The sequence below is a fragment of the Micropterus salmoides genome, unplaced genomic scaffold (genome assembly GCF_014851395.1).
Source record: "Micropterus salmoides isolate LMB-PRFRI ecotype aquatic unplaced genomic scaffold, ASM1485139v1 Ms_hic_scaffold_13, whole genome shotgun sequence".
Lineage (NCBI taxonomy): Eukaryota > Metazoa > Chordata > Actinopteri > Centrarchiformes > Centrarchidae > Micropterus > Micropterus salmoides.
The window spans coordinates 26,856,835-26,882,406 of NW_024040374.1; the positions used below are offsets into that span (position 1 = coordinate 26,856,835).

The 25,572-nt window shown below is 41.6% G+C and overlaps 1 protein-coding gene across 1 annotated transcript in view; it reads left to right on the top strand.

Annotated features, from left to right (window-relative positions):
• The first annotated feature begins 3,206 nt into the window (after positions 1–3,206).
• Positions 3,207–25,572, top strand: part of atp10a (ATPase phospholipid transporting 10A) — a 34,580-nt gene continuing 12,214 nt past the window's right edge. Inside the window, exons 1-14 of the mRNA XM_038716653.1 lie at positions 3,207–3,890; positions 8,351–8,555; positions 9,599–9,684; positions 11,694–11,800; positions 11,891–12,022; positions 12,225–12,355; positions 13,835–14,087; positions 14,191–14,408; positions 14,489–14,683; positions 16,603–17,161; positions 22,560–22,663; positions 23,097–23,223; positions 23,392–23,576; positions 24,726–25,080. Of these exons, the coding sequence (XP_038572581.1) occupies positions 3,466–3,890; positions 8,351–8,555; positions 9,599–9,684; positions 11,694–11,800; positions 11,891–12,022; positions 12,225–12,355; positions 13,835–14,087; positions 14,191–14,408; positions 14,489–14,683; positions 16,603–17,161; positions 22,560–22,663; positions 23,097–23,223; positions 23,392–23,576; positions 24,726–25,080 (3,082 nt within the window). The 5' untranslated portion in view covers positions 3,207–3,465. The remainder of the gene's footprint in view (positions 3,891–8,350; positions 8,556–9,598; positions 9,685–11,693; positions 11,801–11,890; positions 12,023–12,224; positions 12,356–13,834; positions 14,088–14,190; positions 14,409–14,488; positions 14,684–16,602; positions 17,162–22,559; positions 22,664–23,096; positions 23,224–23,391; positions 23,577–24,725; positions 25,081–25,572) is intronic.

Here is a 25,572-nt window from a genome sequence, read left to right on the forward strand (position 1 = left end):
GCCAAAGGCCAAAGACTTTCTGCACAAACTGTCAGGAACTGTCTCAGGGAAGCTCATCTGCATGCTCGTTGTTTTCAACGGGATCTTGACCTGACTGCAACTTCACACAGCCATTGAAGAGGAGTGGACCAACATTCCACAGGCCACAATCAACAACCTGATCAACGCTATGCGAATGAGATGTGTTGCACTGCATGAGGCAAATGGTGGTCACACCAGATACTGACTGGTTTCCGGACCCCTCCAATACAGTGAAACTGCCCATTTTTAAGTGGCCTTTTGTTGTGGCCAGCCTAAGGCACACCTGTGCAATACCCATGCTGTCTGATCAGCATCTTGATATGCCACACCTGTGAGGTGGATGGATTATCTCGGCAAAGGAGAAGTGCTCACAAACACAGATTTAGACAGATTTGTGAACAATATTTGAGAGAAATAGGCCTTTTGTGTACATAGAGAAAGTCTTAGACCTTTGAGTTCAGCTCATGATGAATGGGGGCAAAAACAAAAGTGTTGTGTTTATAATTTTGTTCAGTATATGACAGAATATATTACTTCATGATCATTTGATAAAAATGTTGCACGATATCATTATGTTACAGGTCACGCTGTGTGCTCAGGCAAAAACAGGTTTTAGGACCCAATAGCAAACTTAAAACACGGCAGGGTGATTTTCGTTATTTATTAACAAAAAACACAAAAGTATACACACTTATGGTTACACAGTCCAAATAAATCCAAACAATGTGGCAAAGTCCGAAAAGACAAGGTGATCCAAAATTAGTATCCAATAAGACAACAGAAGATAGTCCATCGACAACAAAAGAAACAATAATCCAAAACAAACGGGCAGGAGTGAATATGTAAATCCAAAATCAGGAAAAATGAGCAACTGGCAAGGTTTTTAGGCAGATGAAAATAAATCCAAAACATAGCAAATGAACAAGTAGGGATTCAAGCAGAAGTACTGGTCACAGACCACACGCGTCAAAAACAAAAGACAATCCAACAAAGACTGAATAAAAATGGGAACTATAATTATCGACACACACGAGAAGTGTGAACAAACAGGTGAAACACATTAGGGATAATCATGACTAAAAAGAAAACAAAGCCAGACCCTGGAACCCAACAAATGTCAAACAAATGTGATCACTGTCGCCGTCTTGTCATAGCCCTGTGCCGTTTGCATCCTTACCATTTATCATCTGATCTTTGCTAAGGTAGACTGTACTGTACATCAGACTGTACTGTGGGTAGCAACATGAAATTAGTCATAGGGATCAGAGACTTTGTGCGGCGTGAGAGAATGCGTTGAGCCTGTGAGGGCACACCATCCTGTGGGACGTTGCGAACGTTGAGGAGAGCTGCATAGAAGTCAGCCCCAGCATGAGCATATTTCTCCAGGTGTAGTCTGGCGGTGTGCACAGCTCACTCTGCCAGTCCCATCGATTGGGGATAGTTGGAGCTCCTGGTGATGTGTGAAAAGTCTCATGTGGGTGTAAACTCCTCAAATTCCCTGCTGTTGAATGTTCTGGCATTGGCAGTCATATGTTGCTGTGGGATACCATGGGTTCCAAAGTGTCATTTTATTTTTGTGATGATTGTGGCGCTGTTATAACTGTGTTATAACTGTGGAGCTGGTCGACCTCAAAACACCCGGAGTCTACTATCACTAAGTACTCTTTGTCAAGCATCAATCAAATGTCGACCGCAGTGATGGACTATGGCAGGTCAAGGACCTTGTGGAGGAACAGAGTTTCCTCTTGCTAGTGTGTCTTTAGGGTGTTGCACTGTGCACATCTGGATACCTCTCTTTGAAAGTCATAGTACATTGAGGGCCAAAACAGCGCCTCCTAGGCTCTGCACTTTGTTGGCCTAAATACTAGGGTAGTCCTGGTTGAGTTGTTTCAGGTAGCACTGTTGGAGAGAGTGAGGAATGATAAATTGCTGACTGTGTAACAACAGTCCATTGTCACTTGTGACTCATCCCTCATTGCATAGTAGGGTTTCACACCATGTGGGAGTCCTTTGGATGAGGCAGGCCATCCTTTTGAGATGATGTCAGACAGACTCCTGCATGTGTGGTCAGCGAGCGTCTCCTGTCTGAGCCCTTCAATCCTCCTGGAGGAGAGCATGTCCAAAGAAAATCTTGCCTAGGGCCTCCTGTTGTCTGGAGCCTGGCCTGGGCTAGTTACTAACATTGTCTATTTTGTTGAATGTGATGTAACATTACAATAGGGTATTAAAGGGGTTGTTGGTTAATGTGGCCAATGTAACTAGCTGTATTTTGCAAAGTTGTGGGGACTATCCAGAAAGGGAGGGGTGGGAGGTTATGAAAGATGTTGATTCTGTGAACTGTTAACACAAATGCTGTAAAAAAAAAAAAAAAAAAGAAAAGAAAAAGAAAACTCGATAGATATAATGTTTTGTTTTTTTTAATGTGGCTAATGTAGCCAAAATCATACTGCTGAGCAATGAAAACAAATAATGCTGATCAGAATCAGAATCAGAATCAGAAGGAGCTTTATTGCCAAGTAGTGTTTTACACATAAGAGGAATTTGCTGTGGTGATAAGGTGCTACACGTACAAACATACAGTCAACATAAATAAATATAGAAATATATAAATATGGAATAGAAGAATAACGTTGGTTGATGGTTTTTTACTTAGTTTCATTAATGCATCTAAAATAAATAAATAACTAAAACGCTACAAAGTTATTTAAAAATCTATTGATTTATCTTACATCATTATTATTATTATATTATTATTATTATAGTATAGTAATACTCAAATTGTACATTCAAGATTCTCCATCACAGACAGACAATACAAAGAAAAAATAAGTGTTTCTTTTCAAGTGGTATAACTTATTTTTCTCTCATCAAACAGTTTAACTTGTCTAAAAACTGCATACACCTACAGTGTCGATATTTAGTTGCTTCCTGTGAGCCAGCGTAAACTCCAATAACACCGCGTGGCACTTGGAGACAGAAAAAACCCAAGTTGGATCGAGGAGGGGCCTGCGGGTCATATTTCCAGAGAAGCGCGACCCCTGACCCGTTGACGAACGTCCTGTTTGTGCGCAGCTGCGCGCGCCCGCTGGTCTATACACACAACACCAGCACGCGACCGCGGGCAGAGGCCGATCCACGTTGTCTGCAAATCATGTGCCGAACTGTGGGAAGTCCAAGTTATGCCTCCCCACTACCTCAGCATCCTTCCCAGCAGTGAGGGGAAAAAAAGGAGAAGCTAAACAGGCAAAAGTTTTCCTCTGGCTCGCGAAAAGAGGAGTCGACATGGATGAAAAAGAGCTGTTTGTGTGAATAAACGAACAGGACTGGCGAATAAAACACTCTTCCCACGGTAAAAGAATGATAACATAGCTAGCCCTTTGTGTTGTTTTGTGTGAGAGGACACGAAAACCTCAACTGTGGGAAAGTTTGAAGCAGCGGCTGGCTATGGCGCGGGAGAGCGAAGACCCGGGGATGGCCAAAGCTTCAAAAGTTAAAAGGCAAAGAAAGAAGAAAAGCAAGGAGAACAAAACCAGGATTGTCCACGCAAACATACTGCACGCTCACGCCAAAGGAGAGGAAAACCCAAACCGACACTATGCAAACAACAAGATCAAGACGACCAAATACACTGTGCTGTCTTTCCTGCCAAAGAATCTTTTTGAACAGTTTCATAGATTTGCCAATGTTTACTTTGTTTTCATCGCTTTGCTGAATTTTGTTCCAGTTGTCAATGCCTTTCAGCCAGAACTTGCTCTGGCTCCTGTAGTTTTCATTTTGTCTGTCACTGCCATCAAAGACTTATGGGAGGACTACAGGAGACACAGGTCGGATAAAGAAATAAATCACATGGATTGTCTGGTCTACAGCAGGTAAGTTGGGCCTGAAAACCAGCAGCCAGCTGTTGCAAAAAACAAAAAAACTTGTGTGTTTAGGTATCCCCCACCCCAAATCAGAATTCATGGTACAAACAGTCCTCCCACTCTGCTACACACATTCACATCAGCTGATGGAGGCAGATTGTTCCAGACAAAAAAAAAGCAATCAGATACATTTTCCTTTCTTGCAAACTTCCTCAGAACCAGCTGACAGCCTTTAGGTTTGTGGGTCCAGCATGGTGGGAATATAATGTCAGGCATCTGAGTTAAACCCGGCAAACACACGAGGAATATATAGCCTATCACATGTACCATCCAGAAGTCCAGAAAATCTCCAGTTTGCTGCCCACCTGTCTGACAGAGAGGTGTGAAGCCATTTTGCTGCTAATACGGATGTTGCCTTAGTGCTGTCATTGTTAATCGTGAGTCGGAATGTTACCTGACAACCTGTTTCTCTCCCAAGCTTTCTCTACTAATAACTGTTTTCCTGAGCCTGTGTGCACGGTATGTGTTTTGCTAATGAAAAGCAGCACTGTCTTCCCTGTACAGAGCATAAGTCATGGTAGTCAAAAGGCTCAGTGTGTAGTGGCTCCACACTTTTAGCCAAGTCTTCATGACCCAAGTTGTTCTGTGAAGGTTGGACATAATTGAATTTTCTTCTGCCGTGGCAGTATTGTGCAAAACATCCCCTTTCTCAGCCGAGCATCAGCTGACTTGGACCTACATGGCAGCGGTACTTCATTTTTCTCAAGGTTAAATATACAGTGGCTTTAACAATCTGTCACTTTCTGTCTCTGGAGAACTTTTACTTGCAGGTGAACCACAAAAGAATTGTTTTCCCTGATCTCCATACAGACACTTGTCACATGGCACAGCAGAAGAAGCTTGTATTTATGATATGGGAAATTCCATTTTTCAAAAAGGCTCATATTTACATTAGTTTAACAATTAAGTGTGTTTGTTGGAAACGGCCACGTGCTGGTAAATGCTTTTTTCCATTTATCATGATTTACTTTTGAGGATTCATCCTAAAAAAATTCAGATTTTGAAGTGGCATCAGGTATTTGCACTAATAAATTCAATTTACTGGAATGTAAATACTTTGCTCTTAATCTGCTTTACACAGTGCTAACAACATCCGCTGGTGCTGTCCAGATGCTCTCTGGACTCCAGGGCTGGTATTTATCAAGCTTCTCAAACTGCCAATTTAATTTTAAGTGCTGAGAATTCATGAAATTTACTCCTACTTTCAAACTTTAAGTATAAGCAAGTTGTCAAATTTGTTAAAGCTAGGAATCACTCTTACACTCCCAGTTATTTATTATTAAGATTGCTTCGAGAGGTCTCTCAAGTGGTTAGGAGTTGCCAGTAGGGGCTTGTGATGGCACTGTGGAGACAGAGACATGCACAAATATTTCAGGAGAGGAAGAATGTTTCTGAATTATTTGACGACGAGCATTTAAGTAGACGGGGTCGGACAGTGCAGTTGGTGAGGGACGTCATCTCACCACTGGCTTGCAATACGTTTTCAGCTAAATTGAAGGTTGAGATGATGCTTTGTTTATTTGCCACAGGAGAAATGCAGCAATGCTGATGATTTGAGGCCCGTCACAACCATCAATAAGTCAAATTGTCATGGAAACAATAATGGCACTTCACACACAGCTCCACACACTGTCACGCGTTCCCAACATTTCCCAACAAAACCCAATAAAACCCCCCGTAATCCGACAGAAGTAAACACAGTTCATGCAAATAGCCAGCTTCACAGGAGTAGAAGGTAAAATTCATATAAAGATCAACTTTTTTATCTTTCATTTCTAATGTGTACGTAGCCGATGTACATAATGTATTCTCTCAAATTCTCAAATGTCTGTTCACCATTCAATGTGGATTTATCTGAGAACATACTTAAATAAGGAAATCTGTTCTGTGATTGGTCCTTGCCTACTTCGTCATCCAAAATCCTGTTTGCGGCACAGCAAAGTCGAGAATCAGCACTAAGACTGACACTTAAGATTTAGTCCTACACTTCACTCAAATTAGGAATATGATGCTTTAGAACTAACTTTTGAGCACAGCTTTGAGCCAAGAATTTTTTTACTCTTAATTCTTAGCAGTGTTCTTATGAGTAATTCTGAGAAGCTTGATCAGTACGGGCCCAGGTCTCTGCACGTCTAAGCTGCTATATTCTTCCACGACTGGAGAGTTAGTTAATGACTTGTATGGGCCATCTTTTCACTGCTCTATTTACTGTAGATCTTTAGTGGTCACGCACAAAGAATGGAAGATTAATTTCACGTTTAAGCAGCGCTGAAGGACAGACTTCTGACTGCCAGTAGACAGAAGCAGAAATAATGAATTTTCATCAGACTGGCCTCGTTACGCTTTCTTTGTTTGTCTCAGAGAATACTTCTGCTGTGTTTTATGTAAATTTAGAAAAACAAAAGATGAAACGGTAAAATAATATAGCATTTGGATAATCTTAATGCCAAAGGCGCAGTGCTGCTGTGAATTTCTCCCATTCAGGACTATAGCACTCATTTTCATTTAAAAACGTGAGTTGCTGTGACCTTTTTAAACAAAGATCACCAGTAAGGAGAGCGCTCAGGGGTATTTCCAACAGACTTGGTATTCATAGAAGCACTATCTTGGTATGTTATGGTTACAGTTTGCTGTGTACATTTAATAAGGTGTGAAGTCAAAGAAAACATAAACCATGCGCTCATTAGAATTACTCAAATAAAATGTAAAATCACCTCCATGTTTGCCAACATTCTTTCGAGATTTTTATTTATTTATTGTGTTTTAGTTCTTGGTGATTTATTTCTCATCACCTACAGCATCTCCCCATCATATAAAAATGTTCTTTGTTCCTTTTCTCCAGACCACACGTGTTGTGGAAACTGAATATTGCTACAGCTAACTAACATCGATTAATCTGCCGACTATTTTCTCAATTAAGTGACTGATCTTTTGGTCTATAAAAGGTCAGAAACTAGTAAAAAAAAGTCCATCACAGTGTACCAGAGCCCAAAGGGAGGTTTTCAAATTGCTTTTTTGGTCTGGTCAACAGTCAAGAGAGATTCAATTGACAATAACGTAAGACAAGGAAAGGCAGTCAATTCTCACAGTAGAGAAGCTGGAAGCATTAGATGTTCAACATTTTAATGTGGATAATTGAAATAATTGCCTGAAGATTTGAGTAAAAAAATGTGATGCTTATTTATTAAATTTGAGCCTCTGCTTCACTGGGCTTCAGGGCTGCAGTTATTGTCAAATAATCAGCCAATTATTTTATTGATTAATTGGTTGGATAGTCAGTGTCAGAAGCTTTCCACAGCCCAAGGTGATGTATTCAAATTGCTTTTCCTTCATATAAATGCTTTACACCTTGCACTGAGTACTTTTTCTACAGTAGTGAACTAATCGAGGACCACTTCTGTGTTCTAACTTTGGCAAGTCTATTCTTTGTCCTCGGGCTGTTGATCCATTTTCAGGCAATGGATAAAGGGAAAAGGGGACTTTATATATGTGTCATAAGTTTTAAGTTTGTTATTTGATTTTGTTGTGTGCAAAACCCGTTTGTCCAGTGTAGAATAAAAAGTGCATGGAAGAAGTCTGAATACCATGCAGACCACGTGCATTTCAGTGACAAAATTCAGGAATGTTTTTATATACTCGCCTGCGAGTCATTTATGCCAGGGGGGTTGTTATGAATAAATAAGTGTTTGTTTCCCCTTACACTTCTCGACTGTTGAGTTTTGCTTGGAAATGGTGCATTATTTAGGATATTTGCTACCAGAAATATCACAATGTTCAGAAATGAGCCCTAGTCACCATTAGCTTAGTCTTATTCTCTGTCCATGAGTGTTTCTGCACTTTGATGGCCGAGAGCGCAGCAAGCTGTGCTGACATCATTTACAGTATCCCAACGTAACACCACAAGCTCATTTGTGGTAAGAAGAATCAGTCTGTTGACACGGACTAAAAATAGGAAACTCTGGTGAGTTTTTCTGCAAACAGAGACAATGTTATGTCATACAAGTGGGATCATTCCTCCTTAGTTGTAGAGTCATGTTTGTTTAACCCTTAAAAAGGTCTCAGCTCATCCACCTACACCCCATCAAATCTGTGTCTAATCCAATAAAGACGCACAGTTATGTTGCTGCTTAGTTACATTTTGAACATGTTTTATATTTTGATGGACATAGTGAGGAAGAATGTGTGAGGAATATCTCTGGCTAGGTGGAATTTGGAAGTTTGTCACAGCAGCTTTAGCATCACAGACAGGCTGTCCTCTTGTAAGTGTAACAGATCTGTTGTCCCGGACAGATAAACGGACTTTGAGCTGAAGTTTCTCTTTATAGAACCATCAATTACTGAAAACAATGCCTCCACATCTTCCACCCTGCAGCTTACACCAGCCGTTTGCCCTCTCATTGTTCTGGCAGAGCGGAGGGACGCTACGTGGAGAAGTACTGGAAGGAGGTGCAGGTGGGAGACTTCATCAGGCTACGATGTAACGAGATCCTCCCCGCCGACGTTCTGCTGCTGAGCACCAGTGACCCCGACCGCCTGTGCCACATCGAGACCGCCACACTGGACGGAGAGACCAACCTCAAGCAGAGGCAGGTCGTCCGCAGCTTCTTTGACCTGGTGAGACTTTCTGTTTCCATCTAGGGCTGCAACTAACAATTATTTTCATTATCGATTAATCTGTTGATCATTTTCATGACTAACTGATGAGTTGTTTGATCTATAAAATGTCATAAAATGGCGATCAGTGTTTCCCATAGTCCAAGATGACGTCCTCAAATGTCCTGTTTTGTCCAAAACCCAAATATATTCAGTTTACTGTCACAAAGGAGCGAAGAAACCAGAAAATATTCTCATTTGAGGAGCTGGAATCAGATAATTTTTTTCTTAGAAAAATGACTCACAAATTAAACAAATTGTTGATTATTAAAATAGTTTGACAATTAATCAACTAATCGTTGCAACTCTGTTTCCATCTAATTGGTTCTGCGTCACACAAATTTGGTTTCTGTTTGATGCTTTTGGAAGCAAAAGTTCTGAGGTTAGACACTAAACACACAAGTCTAAAACTACAGTACTTGTGAGTTAAAGGGTCTTTGCGCACACTGTGCGGCCAATCAGAAATGAGCATTTACCTATATAAAGACGATAAAACAAAATATTGTATTCTGCATTTTGAAAAAAGTTTTGTGTGTAACCAAGTAACAAATACCAGTTTTGCTCCTCACTAAAGCTAAATGTTTGTTATATTTTTGTTCATTTTGATAACCAGCTAATCATTAACTAATGTATCTAGTTAAAATGTGAACATGTTAGTATATAAAAAAAAATTTTAAGATTTGGTTTCTTTTAACAGTGAAATACCATTATATATTGAATAATTTGTTGTTAAATAAAATCACCTCAGGTCATTTAAAAGGGGTGGATAATGGAATACACTAATAGGACTTCACTTCATATAAATAAATATATATATAGATAGGTATGGCCACCCTATTTATATTTATGAGGATAGGCTAAATGTGACAAACAACTCCTAGTGTAACACACGGTATTGTATGTTAGTCAGAACTGAACGGGGTACCGTCCATTTTTAATTGGGTAATTTGGTCAGAAATTGGAGCTGCAGCCAGAATAATCAATTGTTTGTTGTCTGTTTGCAGGATTGTGACTTTGACCCCTTGAAGTACAACAGCATAATTGAATGTGAAAAGCCCAACAATGACCTGAACAGATTCCGGGGCTACATGTGAGTACTCTCTTGTGTGGCCAGCTTTGCATGGTATGTGGTTGGCGTGCTGCCCACCATGTGGCGGTAACTGTTTTGAAACCCAAGATGCTCAAGTTTCTTATTTGTTAACTCACATTAAAGGTTTCAAGTTTCATTTTCATTTCACTCTGAATTAATTCAGTGACATTTTGTGTAATGTTAAACTCCTAAATGGAAATGTGAAGTTGCGGTTTGTTGACAAGCCAGGAGTTTCCAACTTATAATTATGACTGAAACAGTTTTTCCAAGGCAAGATAACGATTTGCCTTCTTGGGATGTGGTTGTGCAGAGTTTTGCCCATTTGACCATGCATATTTGTAGACATATGTGCTTCCTCTGAAGCAATACCCACACAACCCTGTCAGCTGATTTCTGGAGCTGTAGTTCCTGGACCTGTATGAAAGGTAGCCAGCTTGAATATTTAACAACAACACGTGATTGTTGCATTTATATGTCTAAATAAGTCACCATAAACTTTTTTTCACTTTGTCGCCTATTGAAAGTCAACGTGGGCTGCCTGGCAACTTCACGGTGATGATAAGACTCCAGAAAGTCACTGCACCCGGCCAAGAAGTAGCTCCGCACACAACCCACCATTAAACCACAAAGGGACATTTTTACACTTTGGTTTAAACAAATGAGGTAGAACATGTTAATCAGTGAGCTTTAGAGGTGCTGGAAGGCAGTTACCTTCTGACAGAGACAGGCTAGCTGTTTCCCTCTGTTTCCAGTCTCTATGCTAAGCTAAGCTAGCATCTGTTGGCTGTTTTATGTTTATTTTACAGACATGCGACTGGTATCGATCTTCTCATCCAGTCCTGGGCAAAAAAGCCAATAAACACATTTCCCAAAATGTTGGACTTTTTTGCTTTAGCATAATCATGGTGATTCTTATCAGTGGGGTGCAGCATGTTTGATCCTTTCTAGAGTTTTCAGAGGTGCCAGGTGTGCCTGCTCTTGTGTTGGCTAAGTTTGTGTGCGGATGACGATACAAAATGTACAGTAAAGCGGTCGGACTGACCCGCACTCACATGATTATGACATTTATTCTTAGCTCAGAAGGAGACCAGATGCTGCAGGTATTCAGTTGCCAGGCTACGCCGGAGCACAGGGCACAGCAGCGGAGTTGGAGGCGTAGGGGGGTGGGCAGTTGTCTCAGTAGTGTTTTATTACATTACAGCCAATGGCGCAAGTCTAATCTCACCACCTTTCTGGGAGAGAAAGCACTCTGTGTCTCACAGGGTTATCAATGTCTTGGACGGTGTGTGAGCTATGGACTGGGAGCTGTGTGTGAACTACAGCTGCTCGGCGCTCAGGGCCACTGTTATTAATCTATAATGGTGGTGACGTGTCAGTCGCCCTGCTGTCAGAGGCCAAAGGATGAACATTCCTGTTGGTAAACATGCTGACAGTTGCGTGACTTTGAAAGAAGCTACAATAGAGATGATTAAGCGCTGCATCCATCTAAAGGTTATGGGGCTGTTTAACTAACACACTTGTAATCCTTGATTTAGTAATGGGATTAAGGCTGACATTAAAAGCTCAGCCCTCCTCCACAACAGGCACATTTGTCCCTCATTTAATACAACTAAACATGCATCTCTTGTTTAGTTAAAAAGCCTTTTCTATGAGGGGTTTGAACTTCCTTGGTGGGCTAGCTAAGAGCTTAATTCAGCCTTGAGTATGACATTGATTACTCTAGATGAGCCTGACAAGCTTTAAACTTAAAAGTTGAAGTGAGATACATCAAAGGGAATTTGTGCTGAGATAAGGGCTCCTGGTGATGGGAGACCATGATGCTTTAAAGCGTGATTGACTTGAGGTGCTCAGCAGAATAAACTTATGTTGTCTTGGAGGCTGTGGTATAAAGAGATACTCTATCTCTCCTTTCCTGTATTTATTATGTAAAGACATAACTATGATAATTTTGCCTTTGTTTGATAACATGAAACAGCAACTTCATTTTTATGCATCTTCTAACCTGACAGAATCCATCGAAGTGGCAGAAGAGATGCACTTTACAAAGATAATCTGCTGCTGAGAGGTTGCACCATCCGCAACACAGAAGAGGCTGTGGGAATAGTCATTTACGCAGGTTAGCCCCCAAAATAACCACGTTGTCAGCTGTCACACTCTGTAATTGACCTCTGACCAGCTGCTGCTAACACGCCGTATGTCTTTGCAGGTCATGAGACCAAAGCCATGCTAAACAACAACGGCCCGCGCTACAAGCGCAGTAAACTGGAGAGACAGATGAATGTAGATGTGTTCTGGTGTGTCATCATCCTGCTGGTCATGTGCCTGTTTGCTGCTGTTGGTACGTAGCAAGTTCATAAAACTGTTCTTTTGGAAAATGTTGTGGTTTTTATTGAGAATTTTTATTTAAAACCCTTATCTCTTATTATTTATTGTGAAAAAGTAAAGAAAATCTACTTTTGGACCACCTTTATTGTGCTTTTTATTTATATCTTCTCATTCCAGTGTTTTTATGAGTTGACCTTGTGGTGTTGTTGTTACAGGTCATGGGCTGTGGATGTTTCAGTACGGCGATAAGAGGCCTGTGTTTGACGTTCTTAGTCCAGAGGGGACAGACTTATCACCGATCATGTCAGCTATTTATCTCTTCCTTACTATGATCATCGTCTTTCAGGTACGAAACAGAGAGAAGCTTAAAGAAACAAAGGCACAGATGGAAGATAAAAAAAGACACACAGTACCACTAAATGTTTTATCCCACTGCACAAAAGCATTGCTGTAAATCAAACCATTGGCATTAGTTATTTCAGCCCCCCTGGGTGTGTGACCTCTAGATCTTGATCTTTACATTTAATCTGGAAAAAGCAGCGAGGAAGCACTTGCTTCATACTGCAAAATAATCTTTATAATACAGGATCAAACTAGGAAAAAGTACACCCTGACAGCTATTGATTCGTTTGCTTTGGGTTGTTGTTATGGTTTTTTATTTTTTGCACTAGAAAATGTCAATGAAAATGTCACCGTGTCCTGTGTCAGATGTTGCTGCTAGTTCCCTTGATATCGCATAGCTTGGAAATAAACGAGAAGTCAGTGAAGATAGCAGTTTGGTTACTCTGTACAAACAGTAACTGTTTGAGGTTGGAGACCAGTATCACACTTTCAAATAAACACATGACTCTGTTGGCATCCAGGCACAGGGAGAGTGTGCAGGCTGAACTGCCCTCCCAAAAGCTGTGACTCATTTGTCCAGAACTGCTTTCCAGAAATGTTGCTTGTAAATGTCTCACTTGGGATTACATTTTTTTCAGACAATCAAACATATACCAGTACATATTTACTTTGACCTATGGAAACTGAAACAGTGATTCCCAACCTTTTTTTTTGTCAGTACCCCGCCAGCCTTGTCAGAAGAACTCAACTTCATTTATCCATTAAGCTAACTATTTCAACTAAAATCTATTCAACTGTTTTAGCCATTTAGCTATAACTGTTACATTATTCAGTTACTTTGCTACCTATTTTGACCATTACTTTTATCTAGCTATCTGTTTTAACCATTTGTCCATTACTTTTAGCTAACTATTTCAACTGTAAACTATAAAAAACTATGTTTAGCATCTGTTTTAACTGTTTGTTCATTACTTATAGCTAACCATTTCACCTGTAAAGCTATTCATTTTAGCTTAACCGTTATTCAATTACTTTGCTACCTTTTTTAACCATTTCTTTTAGCTAACTATCCGATTCAACCATTTATCCATTACTTTTGGCTAACTATTTCAACTGATAATCTATTAATTTGATCTGTTTTAATAATTTCTCCATTACTTTTAGCTAACCCTTTCAACTAATGCTCACTCGCTAACTAGTTTTCCCACTCGCTCTACTTGTAGTGTCCAGGTGTTGCAGTTGACTTAATATGTGGATATATTTTTTCAAATTGTGATTTATTTTTTTCAAATTGGTTGAGCTACTTCATAATCTTTCCACAAACCCCCAAGAAACTGCAGAAGTACCCTTGGGGTACAAGTTTCCTCAGGTTGGGAATCTCTGCTCTAAAATGTATTTTCTTTAAATTTCTCACAGTACTAGGGTGGAAAAACTGATAACCAGCTCTACCTCTTCTCTAAAAAAAAACTCTGTCCTCTCCTAGGTGCTGATACCCATCTCCCTTTTTGTGTCGATTGAGATTGTCAAGATCTGCCAAGTGTACTTCATCCATCAGGACATGGATCTGTATGATGAGGAGACAGACTCTCACCTGCAGTGCAGAGCTCTTAATATCACAGAGGATCTTGGCCAGATGCAATACATCTTCTCTGACAAGACAGGCACGCTGACAGAGAACAAGATGGTGTTTCGCCGTTGCACTGTGGCAGGGGTGGAGTACTCCCATGATGCCAATGGTGAGACAAGCCAGCAGACACATACTCCCTTACAAAAACAGCTAGAAGTCATTACCTTTTAAAGTCACTCTTAATGACGTGTGTGCGTGTGCATGTTATCCAGCTAGAAGACTCGCTATGTACCAGGAGATGGATTCTGAGGAAGAAGAATGTACGTCTCATGGTGGCACCCTGCCTAGGCGGGACAGTGTGACCAGCCACCAGAGCACCCGGGTGGTGCTACGCTCCCAGAGCACGAAGTCCCACCGCAGGACGGGCAGTAGGGCGGAGGCCAAGCGAGCCAGCATCCTGTCTAAGCACACGGCCTTCAGCAGCCCCATGGTCAGTGCACCTCACTGTCACGCCGTCCTCGTACTCTGTGCTGTGTGTTCTCCACTGATAAACCCTCATCTGTCCTGCAGGAGAAAGATATCACCCCCGACCCTCAGCTCCTAGACAAAGTCAATGAATGCAGCAGCCAGATGGACTTCATGCGCTTCCACAGCCAGCCCATGTCCCAGCTTCCCTCTGATCTCGCTGACATCATAGATTTCTTCATCGCTCTCACCATCTGCAACACGGTGGTGGTGTCTTCGCCCAACCAGCCCAGACATAAGGTAAAACCTTCAAGCCTGTCAAACCTTCTTCTGGTCAATAAGGGGTTGCCTTTTACCATTTAGAAATGATTGAGACTTGATTGAGGCTGCCAGATAGTTGATATTTATTGCATTCATTATAACGTAACTATATTTCAAGCACATATTTATGTTTCTTAGTTCAGTGATCCTGGTTTAGATATTTGGAGACAGGCGGTATGACATGCAGTGGGTCCTTGTCCTGTCTCAGGGACATGCATAATTATTAACAAACAAAAACACATTTCTGCTAAATTATCATTATCATTATGGTCACCATAGGATAAATCTGGGCCTCTCTAATGTTGCACAACATGGGAGTAGTTTCCATCTTTTAACAAAAAGAATTCAATGTCTTGCATGTTTTGACTACTTTTCCTATAAAAAAAACAGTCTCAAAAGCACAAAAACCCCCCAAAGTCTCATTTTGCACGTAGCTTTCAGTGTTTTGCTGCCTGCATCTTTGATGTGCTCGGTCCACTCGCAGTTGTGTATCCGTGTTTTGTTTTGTTTTGGAGTGAGCCTGGGAGTGGTTGTCCTGTTCAGAGGTGATATCCTCTCCTCGCCACACACTGTGCACTAACACAATCCTGCAAGTCAGAGGCACAAACCTGTTTGGATTAAGCTTCACAAAGTGACACATTATTTATGTACTCTGTGTTTATGTGTGGAGGTTATCCGATACGATGGAAGGAGATGTAAATCTGGGCAGAACTACTGGCTTTGATAATGTCTCCTTTCTCTTTCTTTTTTTTGTTGTTGTTTGTGCTTTTTCGTCCTTTCGGCCAATATAATTGTTCACATTTGATTATGAAGCCCTTGCTGCTAACTTGGTACCTGAATGATTTATATCTGTATATGTGAAAACTGCTGCCAGGAGTCCTCAAAGTGAGTCACTCCCTCTGCTATTGTAATACACCACCTTGGGATAAAGGAATTGCTAAAGGATAATGGCCAGGAGGTGCATTTTCATCAGTACTGTAGTCTTCTGTGCCACCAGAGCAGGGCCAGGTCTCACAAGAGCATCTTTGGGCTAAAATGATAATTCAATCCACATTATGGATTTTCTTAAACTCAAGAAGTGTTTCCCAGAAGCAACTTAACATTAACACTGATCATAGGTTGATGCGTAGCCCCTGCTTCAGGAGAAATGTTTTTTCTTGTTGTTCATTCTTAAGTCTTACTTTTTATCATGACCATTAATGCCCTCTCTTAAGTGATGTTGGTGTAAAGTAAGTGCATTTAAATTAGAAAATAAAACTAAAGTAATGCACAAAAAGTAAGCAAAAGAATCGAACAATTATAAATATTCACCAAACTGGCCATTTGTTTGCCAATGTTGTCTTGTCATGTATGGCTGCCACCGCCCAGTAATCACAGTGATGGCTGCAGCACTTTGATGGAGAAAGGTGGATATTTATTTAGTTGTATTATTACAAATTAAAGGCTTTTTCTGTTGTAAGTCTCTCTCTTTGTTTTTTTTATGTGTTGCGTTTTCTGTTTAGCCTGGGTCTAATACAGGAATGAAGGCAAGAATGGCATCCCTAATCAATGATGTGGATATTCATAAAGCTTTTAAGAGCAGTCACACTTGTTTTTGAGGTTTCAATTTGTTCTTAAGAGCAAAGGCATTGAAATAATCCATCAGAACTGCGTGTTGGATGGTGGGATATCTTCTGCCATCTGACAAGCAGTTCTGATGGATTGTACTGGTGTGTTAATGTCTGCCTTGAGCAAAAGCTAAAAGGATCAAAGTTTGCTTTCTTAAACTGACTTCCACATGAATTATAAAAGTCTAAACATTGAGCTTCATAATAAAAGTTTGTAGTTGCATCAATTTGAGTAGAAGTCCTGCAACTTGCTGCTGCAGGTGTGACTGACTCATTTTCCTTGTCGTCCAGGTCCGGATGAGGTTTGAGCTCAAGTCCCCAGTTAAGACCATTGAGGACTTCATCAAGCGCTTCACCCCCAGCCGACTGACATCAGGCTCCAATAGCAGCAGCTCCTCCAGCCTCATCACCAACCGTTCCTCCAACAAGGGATGCTCCAGCATGCTGTCGTCCCCTTCTGCGGAGAGCACGCTCACCAAACTAGACGAGGAGCAGCCTCCCGGGAGCCTGGAGCACACCTTCAGCCCCATGCCGCCTTGTTACGACGGGAAGGCGTGGAACGTGGAGGAGGGCGAGCTGCGCTATGAGGCCGAGTCGCCCGATGAGGCTGCGCTGGTCTACGCTGCCAAGGCCTACAAGTGCTCCCTCGTCGGACGCCTCCCTGACCAGGTGACCGTGGAGCTGCCACACCTGGGGAAGTTGAGCTTTGAGCTGCTGCACACACTGGGCTTCGACTCCACCAGGAAACGCATGTCTGTGGTGGTTAGACACCCTCTGACGGATCAGATCACTGTCTACACTAAAGGAGCAGACTCTGTCATCATGGATATCATCAAAACCCCCGACACAGGTAGGAAAACACTCATTTATACAGTCACTAGCTGCTCTCAGAAAGTTGTCCATTTAGAAATGCATGAGACAGAATTCTGACTTTAAACTCAGAACTGAAATATTTCACAGTCCTCTTCTGTCGAATTTAGCGGTGTACACTCTTGATAAATGATGACACGCAGCCTTAGGATAAGGTTTGGAGCAGGGTGTTGCAGGTGCTGTATCCTGTCTGCAGAACTGATGAATCATGACTGTGAACCCGTCATTGGCTACAAATCATTCGATGTAATCTTTACACAGCTTACTGGACATGTCAGCAAATTTCCACCTCACTCTCGTCAGACCAAAATGATGGATCGTTTTCAGCCGCTTTAGGTTTTGTGAAAACCTGTGATTATAATGTGCACTGTCTTTGGACTAACATGCCTGCACAGTGAGGAGGCCTTTGTCTTTAAATTTGAGGTTTTAGTCCGCCCCAAACCTTCATAATTTCCACTGATGTAAACCTGTAAGGTAACATGTTACGTAAGAACTAGTACTTTCAGAGCAAATCACTGCTGCAAAACTCAGTGCCTCTTGATTGGTTTCATTAAAAAAACATAAAAAACAAAAAACAAAAGACAAAACACTTGTGTGTTTTTTCCTCTGTGATCTTGAAACCTTGATCCATACTCTTCAAGTTCTTTAACATCCTAATGGCAAACGTTTACCAGGTTGTTAGTATTCCAGGCACACAAAGATCTACACAGGCACTTTTCACTAATGCTTTGTACAAAGTCACCTGACATCTGTCCAGGGGTGCTAAGCAAGGAGGTTTCAGCCCATAGATGGAAGGCTTGACACAACACACAGTTTGTGGTGCTACAAATAATGATTATTATCATTATTCAAAGACCTTCTACTATTTACAAAGATATGAAACGGAGAAATTAAATGCACCACACACCTGAAAAGCTGGAACCTGGAAGTGTTTGGCATTTTTGCTTGACAAATCCATCCATCCATCATCAACCGCTTAGCCTGCGTACAGGGTCGCGGGGGGCTGAGGCCTATCCCAGCTGACATTGGGCGAAAGGCGGAGGTACACCCTGGACAGGTCGGCAATCCATCGCAGGGCCACACATAGACAGACAACCACTCACACTCACACCTAAGGACAGTTTAGGGTCACCAATTAACCTAGTCCGCATTTGCACACATGCAAACCCCACACTGTGCCGCCTTTGCTTGACAAATGATTTACACAATTAATTTAAATTGTTAGCGATACTTTTTCTGTCAGTCTACCAACAGTTTTAGCACCGCTGTGAGCATTCTGGTTGAGATTCTTTACGAAATGCTGCAACAGAGTTAAGACTGCCTGAAGTGATGCTCTGTGGGCAGCGCCACTGATTTTACACATATAGTCTAGTTTACGTGTCACTGGGAGAAATATTCAGCCTGTAAAAACATGTTATATAATGTATTTTGTGGCCTCTGTGAGGGAGCTTTGGGCTTGTGTTAGTGTTGTAGTCAAGACCGCCCAAACCAAGACCAAGTCAAGACCAAGACCAGAGTTTATTGAGACCAAGACTTCTAGGGGCTGAGACCAAATCGAGACCAAGACCGAGGGAGGGCGAGACCGAGTCGAGACCGAGACCAGTTCCCCACATTACATGACGCACAATAAAATGTGGAAAGAGATCATAGGTACTTCTCAAATTGATCTGAAAGATCCACATTCCCATTAAAACACCCACATACAAAAACACTAAGAGTTGAAATCAACGTAAGCATCTTTATTCAACACTTCTTGATTATGTTTAGAGAGTTTGAACCACACCAGGCACCATAGGTCTCTCCTGCATCCATTTTGATCTTTTTTTTTCTGAAAGTGCCATTCATAAATTAATTTAGGATATCTGAGTAATACAGAGTGACTACTAGGTCTGCACCCATCTACCTAAACTCCATAATACAGACTTACGTTCCTTCTCGGCCGCAACGCTCCTCCAACGAACGCCGCCTGGCTCTGCCATCCCTCCACACAAAGCAATCCCAGTCCCGGCTGTTCTCATCTGTGACACCACGATGGTGGAACGAGCTACCACACGCCCTCAGAGCAGGGGCGTCCCTCTCTAACTTCAAGAAGCTCTTGAAAACTCATCTCTTCTTCTATCCCCTACAATGATCTTGTTTTGATTGCACTTTTTGTTCACTCACTTCCTTCCCTAGGTATTTACCCCATTGATGTGATGTGTACTATGAGCTCTTACTAGTATGTATTGTCAGTTGTAGATCTGTGTTTGATGCTCTGTTGATGCTTGTATGCTGTTCCTCAGATGTAAGTCGCTTTGGATAAAAGCGTCTGCAAAATGAGTAAATGTAAATCTGAATTCGACTTTTCTTTCCACACTTTATTTTCAGGATGAGGTATTACTGGGTGTAAAAGCCACATAAACTGGTCATATATATTCCACATATTTATATTTTGATGGGCTGAATCCACCTGGCAGCAATTCGTCTTGACTTCCTTTCGGTAAAAGCATGCTGTCCTGTTGTGTGGGTAATTAATTTATTTCACATGCCTGGTTAGTGGCCCCCTCCTGTTCATTAGAAGCAGCCAGTTCATCTCTACAAGGCAGCTTGGCTTCATGGCGAAATGGTTTCCTGTTAAATTATCCTCCTACACTTAATGAAGACTTGTTAACTGCAACGCATCAGTGGAGGAAAGCACTTTCTTCCTGTTTTTGGCATGTTTTCCAGCTGACGTGCAGTCTTATTCTTTTTTTAGGAATACTGAATTACAATCTGATTTACTGTACTGACTTTCCATTATGAGGACATCGCTGGTCCCTTTACATTTAGGTTCAGGGCCGTGCTGATTGTTCATCATTTTTAATGCCCTCTATAGAGTAATGTCTGAGCTGGCACAGTCTACCATTTTCAGAAGTTTTACACTTAGTTAAAATTCACAGAGCGTTGCTGCTCACTGGAGGAGAGAAACTCCATCGGGACAGTTGTCACCCCCACCACCCACCTCCTCCACCTGTGTCTCAGTTCAGCAACTTTAATGGCATACAGGGCGTGTCTTCGCACAGACAACTCACTGCTTTGTTTTACCATTGGGTCAAACCAGCCAATTAGAGTGCAGTATGAGTTGGGCCTCCTCATAACACAGACGTCCATAATGGCCCCATTCAGGCGGCGAGGGAGCTGTTCAGTGTCACTCTAGGAACAGTGCAAATGCAGGAGCTGGAGGTAGACTGTAGACCCTAGGGCTTAGAAGTTGGAATGTGAGTCATGGTGTAACTCCAGTCTCACCCCTGCGGCAGGGTCCTGTTTAATAGCGAATTCCACCTTAAAACAGAATTTACATTTTGATGTTATCCTATTTTGCCATGTTCACTGACAGAAAATCTTCCACTTGCAGTAAATTTAAATATATTTACCTCTTAACACTTGACAATACAGTACACAAAATTGTGAGTAGTTATTAGGGATTTAGTGAGGACAATCTGATTATTAATAAATCGTTAATAGGTAGTAAAAAACTCCAAGTGGAGGACTATATAGTAGATAATGATGGTTTACTTAAGGCTGGGAGATACAGTATTAATGAATCATCAGGTAAATGATTACTTCATAAACGTCAATCGGAAAGTTATTGTCTTCGCTCCCAGGATTTATTTCTATTAACTGTCCCGAAAGTCCATACTGAACTGAAGGAAAAAAAGTGTTGTATGTAGGCGGTTCCCTCGGCTTTTAATCCGTTACATAATCACCTGACTCTTCGGGAGCTGGTCTCTTTGGATGCAATAAAGTGACTCGGATGCAGGTACATCTGGCTGTAGTCGTTTTGAATGTTGATGAATGTTTTGATATCTTTTATAATTCTGTAGTTTGTTCATTGTTTTCATTTTAAATAGATTGAGGTTTGTCTTGTGTCTGAAACGGTGTTATTTGTGCTGCTGCCTGTCTTGGCCTGGACTCTCTGGCCTGGAGATTATTAATCTCAGTGAGTCTTTTTATGTAAATTTAAATAAAGGTTAAATAAATAAATGAGTAAAGCAATATATCATTCTAAATAGTTACTAAGTAATCCCTTATTTCTTCATGATTGTGACAAGTTTCTACAGAATTTTTAAATTAACCAGTAGGAAGTGTTTTGGTGTCTTTCAGCTCATTGTGTTGATTTTCCAGCCTGCAACTTTGCTGTTTTGGGTGACTCTCACCACTCCCGTGCCATCTGTTTGGGCTGCAGCAGAACACTATTTTTGTCTAAAATGCTCTAAAAACTTACTGAAGCTACTGCCCAGAACCAAAAGGCCCACAGACGCACGTAGTGAGCTATTGATTATGGGGTGAATATGGAACATCCGGTAGCTAGGAACCGTGTGTGTTTCTTGACACGTTACCGCCACCTGTTGATCTATGGAACCGTGTGAAAACCTTTGGCTCCATCGTGTACCGCATGACCCCTGTTTGCGCACAACTAGAGCCACACATTAAAAAAAACCTTTTCTGGGAACCTTTTGGCATACCGAACACAAGTCCTATTTTCCCATTTTCAGTAGTAGAAAAAATAAACATTGTGCCAAGTTCCACCTGCATCTGCAAGGACGTCTGGTCAGCAGCTATTTGTCAAAAGTGAACGCTCCAGCTGTTCTTGGAAATACATTTTTTTTTCCCTCAACTAAAGAGAAAACAGAGTTTCTGTCACAAACCGCAAGAATATTAGTGAGGAAGTTGAAACATCCATATTGTTGTTATTATTATTATTATTATTGTTATTATTATTATATGAGAGACAACCATAAGTCTGCCTTAGTTTTGAATGAAAACATATTTTGTATTTGTCTTTTTTCATGGTAAAAAATAAAAAGATCATCCCTTATTTCTGTGTCCAAATTCCTCAGATTACTGACAGTTTTCTGTTGATTTGTTCTTTTCAGCAAAAATAATTTTGTGTGGCAGTGACTGCCAAGCTGTAGTGTTATCAGTGAGATTACAAGGCTGGCGATCAGAGTGCCGTCTGTGTCAGGAGACTGATAAAGCCAATCTGTTTGTGCAGTGTCCCCCTGTCACAGGGACTGAAGCAAGAAACATCATATTTCAAAACATCTAAAACCACATGTAATATTCATATTACAATCAGTCAGACCGCCAATTGAAATAGATTTAATTATGTTTGTAAAATGAGATAGATAATCTCCTTATCACATTTTGCCCAGTATAGTCCAGATGACTAATTGGTGGGAATACATAGAGGCGCAGCATACATGGTTAATTTAGGTGTGAAGACAGATGGCTTTCATGTGCCTCTTGGAAGAAGGCTTTGGCAATCTGGAACCAAAATGCTAAACAACTTATGCAAATTTCCTAAAAACAAGGATATTTAATCTTCATTTATGTGTGCTGTCCTATTTATTTTTAAGGAAACTCCAAAGGGAAACGCCAGAAAAAGATTGTCAACCGGACCCAAAACTACCTGAACCTGTATGCTGCAGATGGCCTTCGCACACTGTGCATTGCAAAAAAGGTGACAGGGATCCATAAACCTCCTTAAGAAGTGCTGGATAAATTCTCTCTCTCTCTCTCTCTGTCTCTTCACCGCCCATGAAACTGCCTTAGAAGTTGGAGATGTGTCTCTGGCTTTTTGGCAGGTTGTGTTTGTAGCCCAGCACAGATGATCACATGGGCCGGCCCTTCCAAAGTGACATTCTTTGTGACTCAGCTGCAATCTGTGCCACTTTCCCAGGCTGTTAATTTATGCTGTCACAAGCCGGGCTCATTATATCCCTACATGTGCAAAGCCAGTCACCTAAGTGATGTGATAAAACACCTTCTCAAGGTCTCACATGCTTCTGTGGATTCTCTTCTGCCATGTAGGCAAAGGAGAAGAAGCTGCTCCGCTGTTAAATTTACCCAAATACTTGAACAGACGATGGTGTGTGTTTGTGTTCCTGTGTCAGATTCTGAGCAAAGAGCAATATGCCTGCTGGCTGCAGCATCACCTGGAGGCTGAGACGGCCATCCAGGGAAGAGAGGAGCTGCTTTTTGAGTCGGCCCTGCGACTGGAGACAAACCTCCAGCTTCTGGGTAATAGTTTGTTTATTTTGTTTAGGTCTTCCAAAAAGACGCCTCAGCCGCAATACACTTGTAGATTATACCTTAATACTCATTTTACTTTGTACACAATATTACTTTTGTGTTGCTCGTGGTGCGGATGTTGGAGAGTGTGTCACTGTCATGCTCCTTCGCCCACAGGAGCGACGGGCATTGAGGACCGGCTGCAGGACGGTGTGCCTGAAACCATAGATTCTCTGCGGAAGGCCGGCCTGCAGATTTGGGTGCTGACGGGCGACAAACAGGAGACGGCCGTCAATATTGCATACGCCTGCAAGCTGCTGGACCCTGAGGAGGAGATCCTGACACTGAATGCTGATTCTCAGGTGAGCACAGAAGCGAAACTCAGACTTGCTTCACTGAAAAGACAAAAAATGTAATGCACTGAAATGTTGTAGGTCAGTCGGTCTGCGACTCAAGACTGAAATATCTCACCAACTATCAGATGGATTGCCATGAAACTTGGTACATATATCCAAGTCCTTTTAACTTTGCGGATCCCCTGACAGTTCCTCTAGCATCACCATCAGGCCAAAATTTCAGTTTTTCACCAATACTTTGTTGTATAACTCAACGCCTGCAAAACTAATGACATTCCCATCAACATCAGCTGTTCTTTGTCTTAAATGCCAGTTAGCGTATAATAGCATGCTAACAAAATAAACTACGTTGGTAAACACTAGCTGCTAAAAATCAGCATTGTCATTGTGACCATGATGGCATGCTGAGGTTGGCATTTAGCTCACAGCGCCACTGTACAGCACCACAGGTCGCCAGCATGGCTGTATACTCTTAGAACATATACGTCCCTTGGGTTGGCTACTAAAATATAGTTGATAGATGCAAAATAAAATGATTGATCTTTATGCCGTAGTTTTTCCCCTGATTGAGTAATTTGTATACAGTCTTCTTAAAGGAACAGATCAACAATTTAGGGAAATGCTCTTTGTCTTTCTTGTGGAGAGTTAGATGAGAAGATCGATACCACTCTCGTGTCTGTACAGTAAATATGAAACTACAGCTAGCAACTAGTTAGCTTAGCCTAGCATAAAGACTGGAAACACAAAAAGAAAAAGAGCTAGCCTAATTAGCTACTAATGAACTTTTTCTGCTGTTGAAGTGTAATAACGACACTTTGTGGTTTTGTGGCTAAGCTAACAGGCTGCCAGCTGTAGCTTCATATTTACTGCACAGACATGAGAGTGGTAACGATCTAACTCTTGGCAAGACAGTGAACATGCGTGTTTCCCAAATTGTCTATAATCTTCAACACAATATTGTCCTTGTACTCACTGAAAACAACACCTTTGTTAAAAAAATGAGATTGGACGGTCATTTGAGGACCAACAATGTTTATATCTGTGCTGTTGAAGCATCTGTTTGCCAGATGTGTAGCAGGTCAGGCAATGTTATATTAAACAGCTTAGTGACCTGATCCTGAATTCCAGTCCACTCTGTGCCTGTCTCTGAACCAGGAGGCGTGTGCGTTGTTGCTGGAGGAGAGTTTACACTACATCCAAGCCAAATTCCTCTGCAGCTCGACAGACCACGCCGCCAAGGCCTTCCACAATAACTTAGCACCCTTTGAGATCTATCCGTCTTCATCTCCATCCTCGTCCTCCCAGACCGCACCCTTCATGGTGCACCAGCTGGGCCTGGTAATTGACGGGCGGACCTTGGCCTATGCCCTGGATAAGAATTTGGAGGATAAGTTCCTGGCGGTGGCGCGGAGCTGCCGCTCAGTTCTCTGCTGCCGCTCCACGCCGCTGCAGAAGAGCATGGTGGTCAAACTGGTGCGGAACAAGCTGAAGGTCATGACTCTAGCAATAGGTGAGTAAAGGTTCAAGATCCACAAGCCACACATTCATATAACACCCCTTTTTATTTGAACTCTTGACCCAGATGCTTTAGATGTTTGACTGCCAGTGGAAAGAAAGTGCCCAATGTTCATGGCCCGCCTGGAGATCACCTGTGTGCAACTGATATGGATGTTCTGCGCTGCATCGTTCCATATATGTCAAAATTGTCAAATAGTGAACAAATAACTGTAAATCAACTTCCAGTCCTGTTCTGAAGACAAACAGACTAGGTTAGAGGCTAATAGGAACTAAACGTCATTAAACTGTAAACTGTAGTCTTGAACCTTTAGGCTGTCATCAGGTTGTAAGATCTAGTAGCATCCCGACAGATCAAAACACGCCTGAGCCACTGCACACAGCTGCTGACAGGCGAAAAAAAAAAAAGACTCCAGCTTACCTACAGTTTTTCATTTCTTTATATCCAAAATGGACAGAACTTGAGTCGAGCGACTGGGGATTCTCG